General features: G+C 42.0%; 1 protein-coding gene across 1 annotated transcript; it reads left to right on the top strand.

Moving 5' to 3' along the window:
- Positions 1–4,775: 4,775 nt before the first annotated feature.
- On the top strand, positions 4,776–17,121 carry serpinf1 (serpin peptidase inhibitor, clade F (alpha-2 antiplasmin, pigment epithelium derived factor), member 1; the record flags this gene model as incomplete). The annotated part of the gene is given in 6 exon segments (XM_062529522.1): positions 4,776–4,852; positions 7,377–7,532; positions 7,802–8,005; positions 9,246–9,385; positions 16,047–16,257; positions 16,659–17,121. Coding segments are annotated over 6 exon segments (1,030 nt in total), but the record flags the coding sequence as incomplete, so codon positions are not given.
- Between the last annotated feature and the right edge of the window lie 2,000 nt (positions 17,122–19,121).

Below are 19,121 nucleotides of genomic sequence, written 5' to 3'. Positions count from 1 at the left end.
AATACATTGTTATGACCAGTCAAACAAAAGTCTCACTACACACCACACAACCGCTCTCTCTTTTTCTCTATCACACACAGACACACATACAGTACACACACACACACACACACACACACACACACACACACACACAATAACACTGACCTGCCTGTGCATTGCAAACATTTGAAAGATCTGCACAAACACACACACATGGACGCACAGTGTAAAACGTCACACCCAATGGGAAGTGAGTAAGTGTTTTCAATGTATAAAACTTGCAGAAACAAATAGAACACATGTCAGATATGTACATTTGACAAATGCACCACATATAAGTGCTTTCTTGGATTCCGAAATGTCACAGGTTGCTAACTGCAGGTGCTCGGGCCTGCCATTGCCGCTTGCTGCTATTTACCATTGAGATTTCAGTCTCAACCAAAATGACCATTTGGATAGAAAATCAACATATCAATGTCACCTTGCTATTTGGGTAGTTAATTAGTGAAATCACTTGCAGTTAATTATGTCTGACATAATTGCCTTCAGTAGCTATGGCAATTCATGGCCTACTACACTGCGTGGCCCCCTTATTGCTGTTTGCATCTATGGATTTGTGAAATAGCATCTGAGCGTGTTTTTGACAGACCGAAGTAGCATAACTGTGTTAACATCAGAGAACAAAGTAGAATAGGCTATGCCATCCTTTCAATGTCATCTTCAAAACCGCTCTTGGGTTGCCATGAGCTGTCAGATCACTAATGATATGACCCTACATAACATCAAGTCAAGTCAAGTCAAGTCAAGTCAAGTCAAGTCAAGTCAAGTCAAGTCTTATTCATAAACTGCATTTTTGTATGTAGGCTACAGAGTGCAAACAAGCACTGCACACACAGACATCAAGACATAAACAGAAATATTAACAAATAATTTACGATAAACAAAACCAAAATGCTGGAATCAGCGGTGTGATTTACGCAGACATTTAGACAGGAAACAAACAAATGAACAAAGAGCCTCACAAAGACAAACAAAACCACTCAATAAGTCCAAAAGGTAATGATAGCGCTTTGACATGAATGCAACATCATTGAGTCCTTCAACAGTCCCCTTGGCTGCTAGAGCTCTGAGTCAGGTCAATTCATTTGAGCAGCTTATCATGGCCAACAAAGTCATCAACAGTCCAAGCAGCAGTCCTGCTGATCAAGGCAGACAGTTCGGCAGCTCTTAAAAAATACAGTCTGGTAATTAGTTTTTAATAGTCTTGTGCCTCCAAATATGGTATTTTCCAGATGTTCTTGCACTGTCTAAGGCAACCAGATAGGCTTCACAAAACTTCTGAAAACCCCTGGATTGATAGATGATGAGTCAGTATTTACATGAACATTAAGTGACAGCACATTCTGTAAAATAACATCTACCCTGCATTCTTCCAACCCACTCCAGGCCTCCACACTTTTAAAACCCTACTGTTGCGAAACTGGATCTTGAGTCATGATCCAACCATTCAATGTCCCAGGACCCGTTGTCCCAATATTTTAGTGAGGGCTAAAAAACCCAATTTCCAAAAATCACGTGACTCCATTACGTGAAACGTGGCGAGAACTTTTCTCACAGAAGCCTGCGCTGGCGTTTACTACGTTCCCTGAAAAGGAGATAGTGGTGTCAGGTCAGTCAATTGTATCCAATTTTTTTGCAGTTTGTTGGCCTATAGCCTACTTTGCGCCCATGCACGTCTTTTGATATACGGTTATGTTCCAGTGTGGTTTGTGGTGTGTATGTGTATTTTATAGTAGCCTAACAGTCAGCTTCACTTTTTTTTTTTTTTACTTAGCTCAACATTAGGATAAGTCGGAAACCTCGAATGCCACAGCCGACCTCCATTCTGCTGTTTATTCCTCTCTCTGAAGTACGAAAAATAAAATGAAAGCAAGCAGGCAGGAATCGAGCAAGACGAATCAGTTTCTCTGCCATGGGACAGTTGCAAACATAGGCTAATGTCACAACATGGCTATACACACGTTTAGCATTGGTGTTGTGTGTAGCCCACATTTACTTGAACATATTTTATCTCAGTGGTCTCGGTTATTGTAGGTCTATGTTAATGTCTTGGAGAAACTGCGTTTCGAAACAGCCTTTCAGTAGCCTATAAGATGCATGGTCTCAAAGTTCAGCGTTAGTTTGGCGTAGCCTATGCATTCTGAGGGCCAGGGGCGGTTTCTTAAGGACAGCAGCCTAGGCGGCATCTTGCCGAGGGCGACAGGAGCGCTCGCAAAATAGATAAATAAATTAATGAAATCGAGTATTTTATGTTTTGCTTTCATTTGCGCTAAACAGTCTGGCGCTCATTCGCATTTGCATCTTCCTTCATTCCTCGGTCCTTCGGCTCGCTCCCACTGATCTTTAAAGAACACTGGATAGATACCTGTTGCCGGCCCATCATTCTTTATCTAGATTAGTGCCGAGCCGGAGGACGAAGGGAGGATAGATAAAAAGACGAATGAGAAGAGATCCATGTGGCGAGTGGGCGCCCGCCGCTGAGAAAGTCTCAGACCAGTGTTGCCAAGAAAAAAAACAACTGGGTCTCTGAAAACAAGCCTTAAAACATTGCATGGTGCTGCTTAGCTTTAGGTAAACTCATTAAACAGTTTTGCCCAATTACTGTTAAAATATTATCTTAATGGGATGGTTTGGAGTAATTTCCCCCTAGGATCCCTTGCACCATGACCTTAGTCCTAAATAAATTTCACATTAAAAACATAGGTGGCAATGGCAGGCCCGAGCACCTATGCATGTGAATTGCACATGTGAATACCATAACAATGTGTTTTTAAACTTTCAGATCAATCAGTTTGGGCATTGGCCATTTCTGGCACATTTTCCTGCTTGGCCAGATGGTGGCGCTATGTCAGGCAGGGCCATTGGGTGAATATCATCGTAATCATACTATCTATTAACTTGAGAAGTGTCAGACCATTCATTCAATGCACTGTGACGTTATGACACATTTCCTGTTTATGTGGCGAGATATTAGTCATACGCTGGAGTTCTCGCGGAAGTACAATTTGATTTGCCAATGAGTAATGATGCACGTTACTTTTACCGCTTTTACCACGAGGAACCAATCACATCGATGTATCTGATACAGGCGGGCCATGAGGCGAGCTAAACAGATGACGACAGAGCTGTAACGAAGCAGTCAGTAAACATTGTTGTAGTGTTAGCCAATTGCGTGCAGTGAGATTTTCAAATGCATGCTTGGTGCCGCCCCTTGAGTTGGACCATTTTTATTATCCATAGCCAGACACTTAATCTTTCAGATTACCAGGGTCTGGATTTTCCAGGCTATTGAAGTCATAGCATCTTACAACATATAAAAAATCGCTTCGCATTTTGACATCAGCAACATCTTGGCATAATTTGTGCCAAATTTCACATGAATCTGACAAACCATCTAGGAGGAGTACATTAATGTGTAAGATATGTCTGGTACAGCTGCCACATATCTAAGCAATGCTATAGATAAACTTAAAAAGTTTGTTTAGATCCAGTGATCCATTGGTGGTTCTCACATAAGAGTTGTATCACTATGTTAGTCAAGTGCAGCAAAGGAGGAAAGCTGTCATCTTACTCGGCCCCAAACCCGGGTCTCCGGGGGTAATTCACTTGCAGCTTGACGTCAAAGAGCCAGGCTTGTTGGTATGACATTCAGAGCTCATACTCAACCATAGTGATGCCACTCCGTCACAATGCCCTCTCCTCCGGGAAGTGTGCTTGTGCATCTCTCATGCATCCATCAGTGGTACTTCTCCCCTGGTGTTTCACCCATCTCTGGGGTCCCTCACACATGGGTCAACCTATCCTTAAAGGGATATCCCTTTAAGGGTTCCTCATACCTCATAAGGCTCACACATTGGGCATGCCTCCGCTGACCTCACTGCAAGTCATCCCACTTCTGACAATGGCCGTGTTTCCCAGATTCGTTAAGAACTCAACTATAGCGATGGCACTCTGTCACAACAAGATTTAAGAATTGAATGTTACAATCCTGCTGTTACCATTGTTACAGCTGTTCATAAAGTACAGTGTTTCCCATACATTGACTTATTTGTGGCGGCCCACCACAATATCAATACTGACCACCACACAATGATTGTTGTACTACTTAAACTAGATGAACTCCTTTCATTGTAGAGCTATGCACACCTTTGTGCAGCCTCTCTGTTCCTCAACAAACATGCATGCACGTTTGAAGAATACATTTTAAAAAATCCAGCAAGGATTGTTGTTGTTGACTGTTGTTGACGACTGGCTAAATCACAATTAAATCCAGTTAGCATCATAATTATACGTTGCGCAAATTTGTTTAAAATTTGCGCTCAAACACACTGCCACCACAAATAGAATTAAATTCTGTGGGAAACACTGAAGTAGTCTTAATGGAAAATCTGTTTTCAAATGAACATCCTCAAAAGTGTGAAGGTCTTCATACAATACTTGTTTCAGGATGAAGAGGACATTTCTGCTGCTATGTCTCGGAGGGTTCCTGTCTCTCTGCTCAGCTCAGATGGTTAGACCTGTACTTCTATTTACTCTTTTGTACGTTCTTCCATTTCACTTTAACTCCGTAATGTTGTACTTAGTCTTCCAATATATATATATGTATCCCTCCTGGTTTAGACACAATCGGAAGACGGTGAAGTTGAAGAGGAAATGGTTGACCTTTTCACAACACCAACTACTAAGATGGCTGCAGCGATTTCAGATTTTGGATATAACATATTCCGCCAACTGGCATCACAAGACTCTGCAACCAACATCTTTATGTCTCCTTTAAGTGTATCTCTTGCACTTACACAGCTGTCAATGGGTAAGGAAACCATCTCATCATATATGAAATCATAATGCATGCTAGGGATTGAACGGTGTCTCTCCCAATACAATATTATGAGTTTATTAGATTATATTTGCTAATACTGAATACCAATCAGGGATCTGCTTCTCGTACAACTACGGAGGTTAGCTTTTTACTAACCTACATCTAAATCACAACTGTCTCCCAAAACAGTCAGACTAACATGGCTTACTGTGTAATTAAGTTTGAACTATATAATTTCCAAACTTTAGTAGTCTGGACTAAGATGGTTAATGGCGTAGCACGTGGACTGGCACACCTGCAAATAACAATGATGGACTGTGCTATTTTCCTCTGTAAATCATCTCTGTTTTGCCATCGATACCAATTTCAAGTTTTTGCCTGAAGTTGCACCGACACCAGGGACACATGGGAAGTGACGTAAAAGTCTTTCCCCTTCCACTGTGTCTAGCCCTGTCTGGACCCCCTGTCCATCTTAAAGGTGGACACACGGATAGTGGGGTGTGTAGATGGATTGGCCCGTGAGTTGTATACAGTAACGGTTATGTTATGTTACGGTTATGTTGCTTAGCAATCGCCTTTGTCCAAAGCGAACAACTGTTAACGGCCGGGTTTCCCAGATTTGTTAAGAAGCTCTTAAGCGCTAAGAACTTAAGAGTGCTCTAAGAATCTTCTAAGAACGTTCCTAAGAGGTTCTTAGCGCTTAAGAGCTTCTTAACAAATCTGGGAAACCCGGCCAACAACTGTTGTCAGGGTCGGGGAGTGGGGGTGGTTCTAGCATCATGTGCATCAGGACGCCTCCCTTCTCCCCCCTTGTGAACCGTTTTGGCCCTAGTGTTCATAGTGGCGACTCAATCACTGTAACTTAAATTCTGTGTTGCCAGCACACCATCAACACCAACAACATGCAATGTTTATATAGCGCTTTTCACAACACTCAAAGTGCTTCACACAGTGAACAGGAACCTCGCTAACCATCACCAATGTGTAGCACCCAAAGCCATTCATATCTCAAAGTTGCGTCAGCCGTTGACTTCACTGTTAGAGCGGTCACGTGGTTAGTGGTAGTCTCAATAGTTCCCGGCCCATGGTTTACTACGGGACTGACAGCAGCGATCGCATTTCTCCTTACGGTAAATACTCAATGACTATAAACTGCATTGCCACACACATATACAGTATTACTCACTGAAAATGCATTATTATGCACACGACCACAAGTCATGTAGAAAAGTCTATGATAACACCTGAGATATTCATTCATTCCGATATGTGGAACTACTGAACGACCCATGACATACCGGATGTGCCGCCATTTTTTGTACACGGAAGTGAATGGTTGTGACGCAACTTTGAGATATCGATGGCTTTGGTAGCACCCATCTGGGTGATCCACGACAGCCATTATGCACCAGAATGCTCGCTACTCACCAGCTCGAGATTGAGAGTGAGGGAATGAGTGAGCCCAGTACACTGGAGGGATGATCAGGGGGCCAGATTGTATCAGCGAGGTTGGGAATTTAGCCAGGACATATCAACAGCATGTCACTTGCTCTACATGGGAGAAAAACACACGGGATCTGTATCTATAGCAACGTGAAGCCTTCGACACGTACGTGTGACTGGGGCATAGGGTGTGCCATCAAGCCCCTGCAAATTGGTCCTGGACTTTTTAACAGGCAGAGCCCAGTTAGTCAGGCTGGGGAACATTACATCCAGTCAAATAATCATCAATAGAGGAACCCCACAAGGCTGTGTACTGAGTCCGATGCTGTACACTCTCTTCACACATGACTGTGACCCAGCCTAGCCTTCCACCAGGTTTATCAAATTCACAGATGACATCACAGTCATTGGACTGATTTCTGATGAGACAAGTCGTCATACAGGGGGGAGGTGGCTAGCCTCGTGGCAGGACAACAACTACTCCCTTAACACCAACAAAACAAACGAGATGGTAATTGACACAAGTAGGAGGAGAGGACAGCACCCACCCCTCCACATAAGGTGAGAGGTGGAGAGAGTTGCTTCATTCAAATTTATGGGCATGAACTAGTCTGGCTATCACCATACTAAGCTCAATCTTTTAAGATTGAACATTAGTATGGGGAGTCTGTGCTTTATTTCTACTGCACAAGAGTCGTGCTCTCTCTCGGAGGGGCCGGGCGGGACTGTCAAGCTCAAATCATGACTCCGTACGCTTGGATAGTCCTTCAACCAATCAGACCAACGATCCGGTGCATCTGTTGGATATGCTAGTTTGTGATTGGAGCCAAAGGTTCTGGCAGGGAACGGAGGAGCTAGATGTGCAGGTGTCCAGCCTGAGCTGCCAGGCGAAATCCAAATTCTGTAGCAGGCAGCTCACTACTCCGGGTTAGTGTGTGCTTCACCTCACTGTGTTCTGTACTGTGCGCTGTGTGTGTTCACTAATTCACGGATTGGGATAAATGCAGAGACCAAATTCCTCTCACGGGATCAAAAAGTATATACACTTACACTCCTGCTTACTTACATGCAGGTGCCTCAGACCAAGCGGAGAAACAGCTATACAGGGCTTTACGGTATCACACTCTTCAGGATCCCAAATTGCATGCCACTCTGAGTGGACTGCTGGTCTCTCTGAAGGCCCCTGGAAAAGGCTTCACCTCTGCTGCACGTGTCCTATTACCCAGAAGTAAGTATGTGTGTGTGTGACACAGAAAGACTTTTTGTATCATCAATGGTTGCTGAGTGCTGGACATCATTTCATATGGTTTTGTGTGTGTGTGTGTGTGTGTGTGTGTGTGTGTGTGTGTGTGTGTGTGTGTGTGTGTGTGTGTGTGTGTGTGTGTGTGTGTGTGTGTGTGTGTGTGTGTCTGTGTGTGTGTGTGTGTGTGTGTGTGTGTGTGTGTGTGTGTGTGTGTGTGTGTGTGTGTGTGTGTGTGTGTGTGTGTGTGTATGTAGGGTTGCGTCTTAAGCCTGGTTATCTAAATGATGTGGAGAAGCAGTATGGTGTTAAGCCTTCTACACTCACGGGGGGACCTCGCGATATGAAGACAATCAATGATTGGGTGAAGAAAGAAACAGGTGGCAAGATTAATCCGATCCTCTCTTCACCTCTGCCACGGAATGGAGGCATCAGCTCCGTAGGAGCAGCCTACTTTAAAGGTAGTATCCTTTTTTATTATACCTGTTTCAGTAATACAACTTTTGATTTGACCTTTATATGTAGTATTTTGAGCATGTGAATGATGTGTACAGACGGCATATATGTTTACATTAGTATGTCTATGATGGGTAAGAAACTCCTATATGTTTTTTTTTTCCTCAATGGATTTTACTGTAAATAACTACTAATGCATAATACATAAAATGCAGAAATGGTGCTAGTTGCTGCTGTGCTAGTTGCTGCTGTGACAAACTTTAGTTTAAATGATATCAACGTAAATTATATTATTCTGCATACAGTTCTGCGCCCATCTCCCCATCAATTATTGGATATCTCACAAACTCTTCGCTCAACACATGACAAACCAAGAAACCATATTAGAATGACCAAGCACCAAAGTTCCCCTGCACAGTTAGCCATTTCATAGTACCATTAATCCTCAAATTATATCTGGGATTCTACTTATAGCTGGTCCACCTTGTAAAAGCGGGTGTTAAATGCGGTTTGCCTCTATAAGAGAACATTTTAAAGACAACAGAATCAGTATTTAGAACACCAGTTTTGCGTCTTTGTAGGCCTACTATATCAAAAGCAACCTTAAAGGAACACTTCACCGTTTTCATATTAAACTATGTTATTCCCTTAATTAAGCTCTGGCTCTGGCGCGCGGCGCAACTTTGATAGCATTAAGCTAGCCCAATGCATGCATTAGGATCCAAACAGAGATGAAGTTAGAAGCGACCAAACACCTCCATGTTTTCCCTATTAAAATACAGTTACACGAGTAGTCACACGACCAAGTATGGTGAGACAAAATAAAATGTGGTGCATTTCTAAGCAGGCAAAAGGGATAACTATATTGTGTGACGGAATAACATTGGGAGCACTTAGACTCTGCACAGTAATATCCTATGCAAAGTGAAACTGAAAGTGCAATAGTGAGGATATTACTGCGCCACACATGACACATGATGCTTTGTCATAGTCCAAGATCCAGTCATGCACAAGTTACAGTGCACTATTTGCTGCCTCGTACCTGCACACTCCAATATTACTTATATGGATGCAGACGCATCCATAGCTGATGCATCCCTTGCCAATTTCACACTTACAAAGAAACAAAACAAACCAAACAAACAACACGACAGAACCCAAGTTGTAACATTGTTATTTATGTACGCAGCAAATAAACAGACATCATCTCATGATTATTGTTTCCCATTTGTGGGTTGATTGCAGGTAAGTGGCTCACAAGGTTCAGCCAGACCAGTCTAAAGGAAAACTTCCACCTTGATGGACAAGAGCCTGTTCGAGTTTCCATGATGCACGAGACAAATTACCCTCTTAAAATGGGAAAGGACTCTGATATTGGTTGTATGGTAAGGAATTACTACTTTCTTATAACTTTCTTCTCCACTCTTTTCTCTAGTATCCCATTATTTTACATGACCATGATTAGACATGGCAGTATTTAAATACGTGTTTAATTACTTACCTGTCAGTGTATTTTGTCATTTGGATGACGATAACCATGACAATAAGCTTTGCTTATCATAGTCCAGGAGCCAAGGGTCAGAATTTTGGTGAACCTGGTTTTGTCTATTGTTTTTTTTTCTTTGCGGTTTCTTGTTGCCTAGGGGTTACTCAATAAGAATAGGGAGGGTGCCCAGTGAATTCCCTTTATTCAGCTCTAGAGTTAACCTTTGTACCAATTTGTCCATAAAAAGGCCAGTTTCATTACCCTTTTGGAAGGACAGCATGAAGTGTTTCCCATTTTCTTGCTGTAGTATTCCACATTGTGACCAACTTAAAGCTGCCGTCGGCAAGTCTTCAAAATTCCGAGTGTAAAGTCGGAAAATTCAAACTGATACAACTTTCAGGGCCCTCCTCCAACCTCTACCAAGCTCCAAACCCCTCCCCCTCTGGAGACGAGGCTGTGCACGTGAGCAGAGTAGCAGCAGCTCGATAGCAGCGTGTGCACAAGCTGTGGTTGACAGGTAGCGATTACTCCCCCCTAACGTGATTGCTTAAAGGAATAGTTCGGAATTTTGGACATAGGACCTTATTTCCAACTTAGTCGGGGTGATATAGATCGGTGAAGACCGTTTTCAGTGAATTTCTGCCCTTCCTTGAGTTGCAGCGTTCATCTCGTGCTAACCTAGGTGCCGAGATAACGCAAGTCAACGGTAACATCCAGCCTGCCACTGAAAACACTCCACAGAACACCCGAAACAAATAAATGATAACGTCAGACTATCAATGCACATGCCTGTGTTGATAGAACAATGTTAGAAAATGAAACTAACCTTGCATCGCATTGCAATAGCCTACTTTGTTCCCTGTATGGCAGTGGCGGATTGATATTGAGAAACTAGTCCCTCAAAATGTAATAAATCATTAAGTTGCAAGGTTAGTTTTATTTCTAAAATTATTCTATCAACACGGACACGTATATCGATAGTCTGACGTTTTAATTGACTTGTCTCGGATGTGCTGTGGAGTGAGTAAGACTGTTGTTGATGTCAGACTGATGTTACCGTAGAAATGCATTAGCTAAGAACCAGCGTTAGCAAAGGGGGACGCTGCAACTGAAGGAAGGGGTTAAACGCGATAAAAACGGTCTCCACCGACCTATATCACCTCGGTAAAGTTGGAAATTAGGTCCTATGTCCAAAATTCCGAACTATTCCTTTAAACAAAACAGGGAGCACTCGATTTTTGCAAGCACGATTACAGGCTTTAGAGGGAGCTAGAGAATTCGGGACATGTCTGAAGTTGGAAAAAATCAAAAGAAAACCCATTTTTGTTGATATTGCTCAAGCAGTATTTCTCATGAATATTATGTGAAGTACACAAACTGCAGATTTCCAGTGATGCTAGAGGCATGCTGCTGTGATAAACAGCTTGCAGGGGAAAAAATCAATTGGAATATACATGACATTATATCATTTAAATTATGCATACAACTCTGCGTCTGTCTCCATATCCATCCTTCTCAGTGGAATATCTCACAAACTCCTCTCATCACATGACAAACCAAACAGCAGACCTTACAGAAAACGAGGATATAAAGCACTCCACTGCACAGTAAGGTGTTCCCGAGTAATATGCAGAAAAATTGCAGCAAATTTCTGTATGGTCTCAACTTTGAGCTTAATAACAGTCCACAAACCAGGAAATAAACGATTGCCAATGGAGCTAGACCATACTCTCTGCGAAGATGAGAGTCTGGCCTCTAGGCTAATGGTATAATACACTATATTGCCAAAAGTATTTCGGTAGTTCCAGTGAACGGAACTCTGAATGCTTCAGCATTAACCAAGAGTTTTTGGGCAATTCCATGTTCCCAACTTTGTGGGAAGTTGGGGGATGGCCCCCTCCTGTTCCAACGTGACCGTTCACCAGTGCACAAATTCTCATCTGAGTAGGAACTTTCATAACTTCATTTGAAGTTGGTGTCTTTTCACTCACCTTCTGACTTCCTCATACTTGGGTTTGTGTTTGAGGTGATGAATCAATTTAGAAGTGTTTCCATCCTTTGTAAGCTTCCTTTGTTTCCATCCTTTGTGGCAAACTTTGCATATTTAATAGGCTACTGTTGTTTGCACAACGTCAGAGGTGAGTTCAAATTCGGTTAACAGTGGCAAACATTGTGGCGAATATGTTTTCTCTCAACTGTTTGTTTTGAACGATGGTGTAAACATTCCATTAAAACAGTAACACTTCATCTAGTTTACAGTAGATCCAGTTCTACTGCATGTTCGCAGAGAACATACAGTTTGCAAACATTCGTCTAAAACTCAAGGCACACAGAGACCTGTTTGCAAACGTTAGCCTATGTTTGCGAATTTGAACACACCTCTGATTTTCTATAACCAAACCAGTCCCAAACTCCTCCTCAGCTTGTTGTCCGCCTTCTGCCACACTTACTCTCGCTCTGCATGTGAGCTGCAAATGTGTAGTACACATATGTCATCATCAAGGCTTTATCGTTAATATTGTTAGATGAGTCATTTTTATCGTTGGGAAAATATCTGCTGGCATATTGCAAACTATATGATATAATCCAGTCCTAATTGTTAAGTGTATAGTATTCAACCATATACACAATTATTTACTTAATTATATGATCAGGGAAGGATTTAGTAAGGATTTCAGTTAGTCACTCCCGCTGTTTGCTATCCTGCTATGTTTGTATACTAACCTGTCACTGTTCTCTCGCTTATAGTTGGACCTTTGTCTGCAAATTTTGATGGCTATGATTAGGGATGCACCGATCCGACTTTTTCAGTCCCGATACCGATACCGATGCCTGGCCTCTGCGTATTGGTCGATATCCGATACCGATCCGATACCATTGTTAATTAATAAACTGTATACCTCACCATGTGGAAAAGACTAAAGGCATCAGGCTTGACTTCATTCTTCATTCTTTCCCTAACTAAACATTACTTTCCTAAAAAAATCTAACCTTAGATATAAAGGTAATGTATTATTATTATTATTATTATTATTATTATTATCATCATTATTGATTATATTACTAGTATTAAAAATAAACAGTTGTACACCAGCAGCAACTTGGAACAGCATTCAAATTCAAGTTCACAGTTATTACTAAATAATAAATCTAACAAAAAAACAATTTTGCAGATAAAAATCCCATATTAGTGACATACATTGAAACACCCCTGCCAAAATGGTGTCACCCGCGAGACCCCTCTATTTACTCATAGTGGTACGGTCCCGCAGTTTCCCCACGATAAACGAATTAGTTCACACGGAGTTTGAATGGTGGTAAACGGTAGAAGTTGTACGTTTTATCTAATAAATGATACGGTTTTAACAGCCAATTTGAACATTTGCATGTCTTTATACCAAGAACAGTTTATACAGATGAGATGAAAATGACAATGTGTTTAGTTTGAGTAGCTTGAGTTGACTGTTACACATTAACGTGTTGCCAAAATGCAACAAAACGCATGAAGATCGTAATTAATCTATGACAAATGGTGGTTAGTATAGATATTTTTTTGATCCTATGACATAAATTTGGTATCTGTATTTATCCCATCCATGAATTTAGACACTCAGAGCACACAGTGAGGTGAAGCACACTCTAACCCGCAGCAGTGAGCTGCTGCTACAGTGGCGCTAAATGGCTGGTTGCGCGTCATGGCTCAGCCTTTTTTTGAGACTATATTAAATTCGGATCGGCCCATGGATCGGCTCATTTTTTCCGATCCCCGATCCAGCTATTTTGTTCATATCGGGGCCGATATCCGATCCAAATATCGGATCGGTGCATCCCTAGCTATGATAAGTGTTCTCCATCACCATAACCTTTAATTACAGTGCGTATTTGTTAATCTAGATCTGCCAACTCACTTTGTCTTTTTTCTTCCCCTCCAACTCTAGACTGTGTGATGCTGCTGCAGTCTTTCAACCAGATCTACTTGCAGAAACTGTCTGCTTACAGCTGCTCGTTCCCATCAGACCGTGATTCTGTACACTGCTTATGGTGCATATACAAACGGTGTACCCGCCTATTTGCCTTTAAAGGGCCATTCACACCAGGAACAATAAATATACAGATAACTTTAACTGTAATGACGTCAGCACACTGACCAATAAGGAAAGTCTCCCCTTGTGTTGACGAAGCGATGTCTAAAATTTGATGGATTCTGATTAGATGTCAACTTTTTAACATTCTCAAAATTGCTCTGAAAGTGAGCCCCAACGATTTGATATCGATCTTCATGTTGTTATTGTTATACACTGAACAAAATTATAAATGCAACACTTGATATGCCCCACCTGTCAGGTGGATGGCTCATATTGGCAAAGGAGAAATGCTCACTAACACAGATTAAGACAGATTTGTGAGCAATATTTTAGAGAAATAGGCCTTTTGTGTATACAGAGAACGTCTTAGATCTTTGAGTTCAGCTCATAATAAATGGAGGCAAAGACAAAAGTGTTCCGTTTATAATTTTGTTCCAGTGTAGTTATCATTCTTGGTGTGAACAGGCCTTAAAGGAGAATTCCACCCAATTTTCACATAGATCTCCATTTCTCAAAGTCACAGAGTACTGTTGGTATGGGGGGGAAAAAAGGTCCTAGGTAGCTTGAGTTCCTGCAGCCAACAGCTAGAGTTGCCAGGCAGCTACAGTGCTACACTTTGGGGAAATGAACATGGGGGCTCATAAATATACCCCCAAAGTGTAGCACTGTAGCTGCCTCACAGCTCTAGCTGTTGGCTGCAGAAAATCGAGCTAGGTAGGACCGATTGTTTTCGTACAGACAGTGCTCATTGACCTCAAGAAACAAGATATATGTGAAAAATCGCCGGAATTCCCCTTTGATAGACTAATACATTGACATAGTTTTATGCTTCATTGCAAGACTTATCTTTGTAATCGCAACCTTAAGAGTACAATGTATACCCACAAAGTACACCCAATATTTTTTATCAACTATTAATTCTGTGCGCGTCAAGTACATACTGTATGTTGCATGCATGATTAGCCTGTGTATGAAGTCATCTGCTTGCTTCTAATTCTCCCTCTTACCTTTCGGACTAAATGGTTTGGGGGCAGACAAATGCAAACTTCTGGATTCATACACATTTACAGTGACACACTCAGCGGCACAGACACACACACTCGCACCCACAGGCTACCTCTCACCAGAAAATAAAGATGCACTCGCACTTTCAGACACAAGCAAAATCACACTCAGAGGCCCCAAGTTTGGCTGCGTATTTTTCCACCATTGCATCCACACTGTGGCCAGAGCAAGTCAAGCCTAGGTTAATTGCTAAAAGATCTGATTAAAGCTGACCAATAGCAGTGTTGAGCAATTACTTGAAATGGAATGCGTCACAAGATTACAGTACCATTTATAATCTCTATATTGTGCATCTGATCTGAAGACTTTTTTCAGAGAATATGTAGCATTTCTTCTGCTCTTCCATGAAATTCAATTCACTTATCAGACCTGTATCACATCTGAATTGAAGAAGTCTGGTTACTCTCAATTGGGAAACGTTTCCATCATCTACTATAACCTGCTCATGTGCATGTGCTCATGTTGGTAAACTGCAGCTGAGCAAAAGTCATAGGTCATATGTCTGCAACACTTTCACATATCAAAAACAAACATGGTATGTGGATTCCAAGGGAATCCATTGCAACAACGCACACAACGGTGCCCTTTGACTTGTAGGGATGCTGCAACAAGTAAAAAATGTGTTTTGGTGTTTCAGATGTGCATTAAAGGGGTGGTTCGGAGTAATTTTATCCAAGGGTCCTTTACACCATGCCCTCGCTCCTTCTCTGTCAAGGTTGCTTCCGTAATTGTAGCTGTCACGACCAAACGTTAGCGATTGGGTAAAATCAGACCCTATCGTTTTAAACTTCAACAGAATCCACGCCTCCTGCCTGAAATCGATTCTGAATGGAGTAGGTCCAGACCCTCTGTATGATATTAGTACAAGGGTTTGGTATGACCAGGCTAGGTAAAAGCTAGTGAATTCAATACTTTTACAGGCTTTTCCCAGATTATGGAAGTAATGTCGACGCAGTTGCGGTAGCAGCAGAGCATAGAGGCCATCAGGCAAGTGCTATTTAAATAAACCTTTGGTGGAGGCTATTTACAAACTTTCCAATGCCTCGTTTTATGAGTAGAGACCCTTTTTGTACTACTGTAGAAGTTTGATACCATTCTGGGCATTCTTAGTGGATTAATTCACAAGACCATTGGTTCCGTTAGCGCCTGCACTAAGCTACTCAGCTGAGAGCACTAACTTGACCAATGTTCGACCAAGGGAAAAGGGTTTATGGGGGAGTGTTTGGCTCGAGGTCATGTTGTAAAGGACCCTAAGGTGAAATTAATCCGTAACTTTTGACCTGTATGATTGATGTTGAATAATTAGGTACTGAGACTGAGCTGAAGGTGACAGTCATCCGAACTGAAGTATCATTCAATGTATATAATATAACATGTTATTGATCCCTAACTGTATTCATTTGTCTGCAGATAGCACAAGTTCAGATGGAAGAAGGCGTCAGCATGTTCATCTTCCTGCCAGATGAGGTCACCCAGAATCTCACACAAATAGTGGAAGTTCTGACAGCAGAGTTTGTGCAGGATTTATCCATGACTCTTCATCCCGCAAAGGCAGAGCTCACACTTCCAGTCCTGAAGCTTAGCTACGCCACTGATTTCCTACCCTTACTGCCTGATTTAGGTAAGTCTGCAATCAGTAATAGTTTCATGAATTCAGTCAAGTCACTGTTACTTTGAACACAACACCACAGAGGTTGTTTTACAACAGATAAGCTAACAACAGTGCTTTACAGTTGCAAAAATGATCTAAAATACAGTTAATCAAGAAAAAAGGAATAAAGTTTCAAAGGTCACATAAAGAAATGCTCCGCTGGCTCATCGGGTCCGTTTTACCACCACAAACGTGCATTTCTTTCTGTGACCCTAACGCCATGTCATCCATTATCATTTACCTAGTTCAGCTATGGTTCTAAACCAGTAATACAACATTTTTAAAATCATCACTGTACATTTGCACAGACAAATAATAAAAAAAAAAAGTCATTTCGGATCAAAACACCAATACTTTGCCAATGATTGCAGGTCTTTCTGAGTGGCTGGCCAACACAGATCTCATCAAAATCACAGCTCAGCCAGCCAAGATTTCTGGAGTCTTTCACAAGGTCGCCATGGAGATGGCCCCAGAGGGTTCACAGCGTGCCACTGCCACTGACCAGCCACTACATATGACCTATAGAGTGGACCGCCCATTCGTATTTTTAATTCGTGATGAGCCAACAGGCACACTTCTATTCATTGGTAAAGTGCTGAATCCTCAAGGATAGAAAGTATAAGTGTGTGCATTCACACTTGGAAGATCCACAGTCATGCATGTGACACAAATGAATATAATCTCTCACGAAAGTATACTGTATTTTCTATATCCTCCTTTAGCCACCTTGATGGTGCTGCAATTTTGATGTACAAAGAATATGTAATAATCTGTATGCTCTCACATTGCATTTCCTTTCAAAACTGCTTGGACAATAAAGTCTGAAACAGGAAATTTGGTACAATTGTTACTTAAAAAAAAAAAAAAAAAGTTAGTTTGGAAAAGAAAAGACAGTGTGTTTATTGTCATATACAGCAATGAAAACAAGTTTCTCTGTGCAATACAATTCTTTCATTGCTGTCCACACTGATGCGAAGACAAATACATACTTACATACATACATACATGTACAATGAATAATACAATAATAATCAAGTATCTAGTACAGTGTCGGTTGTGCATGTGCAATGACTGCAATGAATGTTGCGCAAAAATGCAGGTGGGTGTAAGCGTAGAAGTACAGTGTCAGGGTGGTCCATGGGTTCCTGTCAACTGTTCAGGAATCTAATTGCAGAGGGGAAAAAAGAGTTTTTTAGGCGTGATGTTCTGCATTTCACACTTCTGTACCTCCGGCTTGAGGGTAGGAGTGTGAACAGTCCATGTTGTGGGAAGGTGGGATCTTTGAACTTGGAGGCAGCTCTCCTGTGGACACTGCGATGGTAGATGCTCTGCAGAGAGGGATGTGGAGTCTTAGTGATCCTTTCAGCATCTGATGTGTACACCTAAGTATTTTGAAACTACTCACCCTCTCCACTTCAAGCTCCCGGATAAACAGTGGTGATGAGATCTACTCTCCTTCCACATGTCCACTATCATCTCCTTTGTCTTGTCTGCGTTGAGGGAGAGATTGTTGTCCTCACACCAAGCCACTAGACCGGTCACCTCCCTCCTGTAGGCCGCTTCGTTACCTCTAGTGATGCAACCGATCACTGTGGTGTCATCCGCAAACTTTAGGATGATGTCCTTGTGGGTGGCGAAACAATTGTGGGTAAACAGGGTGTAGAGGATGAGGCTGAGGACAAATTCCTGCTGGGTGCCAGTGTTGGTGATGATGCTGGCTCAGGTCTTATTGCCAACCCTGACAGACTGAGGCCGGCCAGTCAAAAAGTCTGAGCCAGTCACAGAGGGTGTGATGCAGGCCAAGTGTGAGGAGTTTGTATGTTGGGTCCTTCAACAGAAATCGATATCGAACAACAAACAACATTCTGACCAATTAAATTCTCGAAGTGTAACAGCTGATACCAATCAGAATGTGTTTATGACGTGCCATGCAGATCTGTAGATCAGGTACCCACACTCATAGATATATAAAGCTTTATATATCTATGCCCACACTAGTGCATTGTTCCAATGACCAGGATGCTTTAAAATTCTTTATCTCCCTCAACAATGGAATTCTCTTCTCTGATTGGCTAATGGGGTGGCCATTAACTTCGTATAACCTGCTACCTTCGAAGTAGTTCCCGTATCACACTTGAATATTAATTCGCCAAACTCGTTGCGAAGTTTAAATGAACTGTCACGTTGCATCCAAGCTGAAATACAGACGTGCAGAACCATAGTAACATTGTAGCATATGACGGAGGTGGATTGTAGCTAGTTGGATGCCATGTAGGCTATAAAAGTAGCGATCTTTCAAAGTTAAAGTTAATCAGAATCCTGGGAAATGCCCGCTTGACAACGGCAGAGATAGAACTAACGACTGGCTTTTGGCCGTAGCAACCAGCCATTTAGAACTAACGACTGGCTTTTGGCCATAGCAACCATCCATTTAGAACTAGTAACGGCAGTTTTGTCCTGCAAGTAGAAAGTTGATATGTGGCGGAAAGTAGTCCCACAGTCAAGACAGTTTTAGCGATGTTAACGGACGCAACGGTGGAATAAAACTATGTTCTAAATATACAGGTTATGAATACAAACGGGAGATAAGCGGGATAACGGCCTTCGAGGTCGACCGGTTCGATGGAAATAATGGCACGGCGGAGGTAACTCCGTCTCCGTGCTTCGCACGTCGCCGGAGTTCTAGACCTCCACCTAGCCATTATTTCCATCGAACCGGTCACCTCGTCGGCCGTTATCCCTTACATATACGCACGGCTATGAAGTAGTTCCAATTTGTTGGCCGTATTACACTTGAATATTAATTCGCCAAACTTGTTGTGAAGTTTAAATGC

Source organism: Sardina pilchardus, chromosome 24 (assembly GCF_963854185.1).
Source record: "Sardina pilchardus chromosome 24, fSarPil1.1, whole genome shotgun sequence".
Classification (NCBI taxonomy): domain Eukaryota; kingdom Metazoa; phylum Chordata; class Actinopteri; order Clupeiformes; family Clupeidae; genus Sardina; species Sardina pilchardus.
This window is presented reverse-complemented; position numbering and strand designations above follow the sequence as displayed.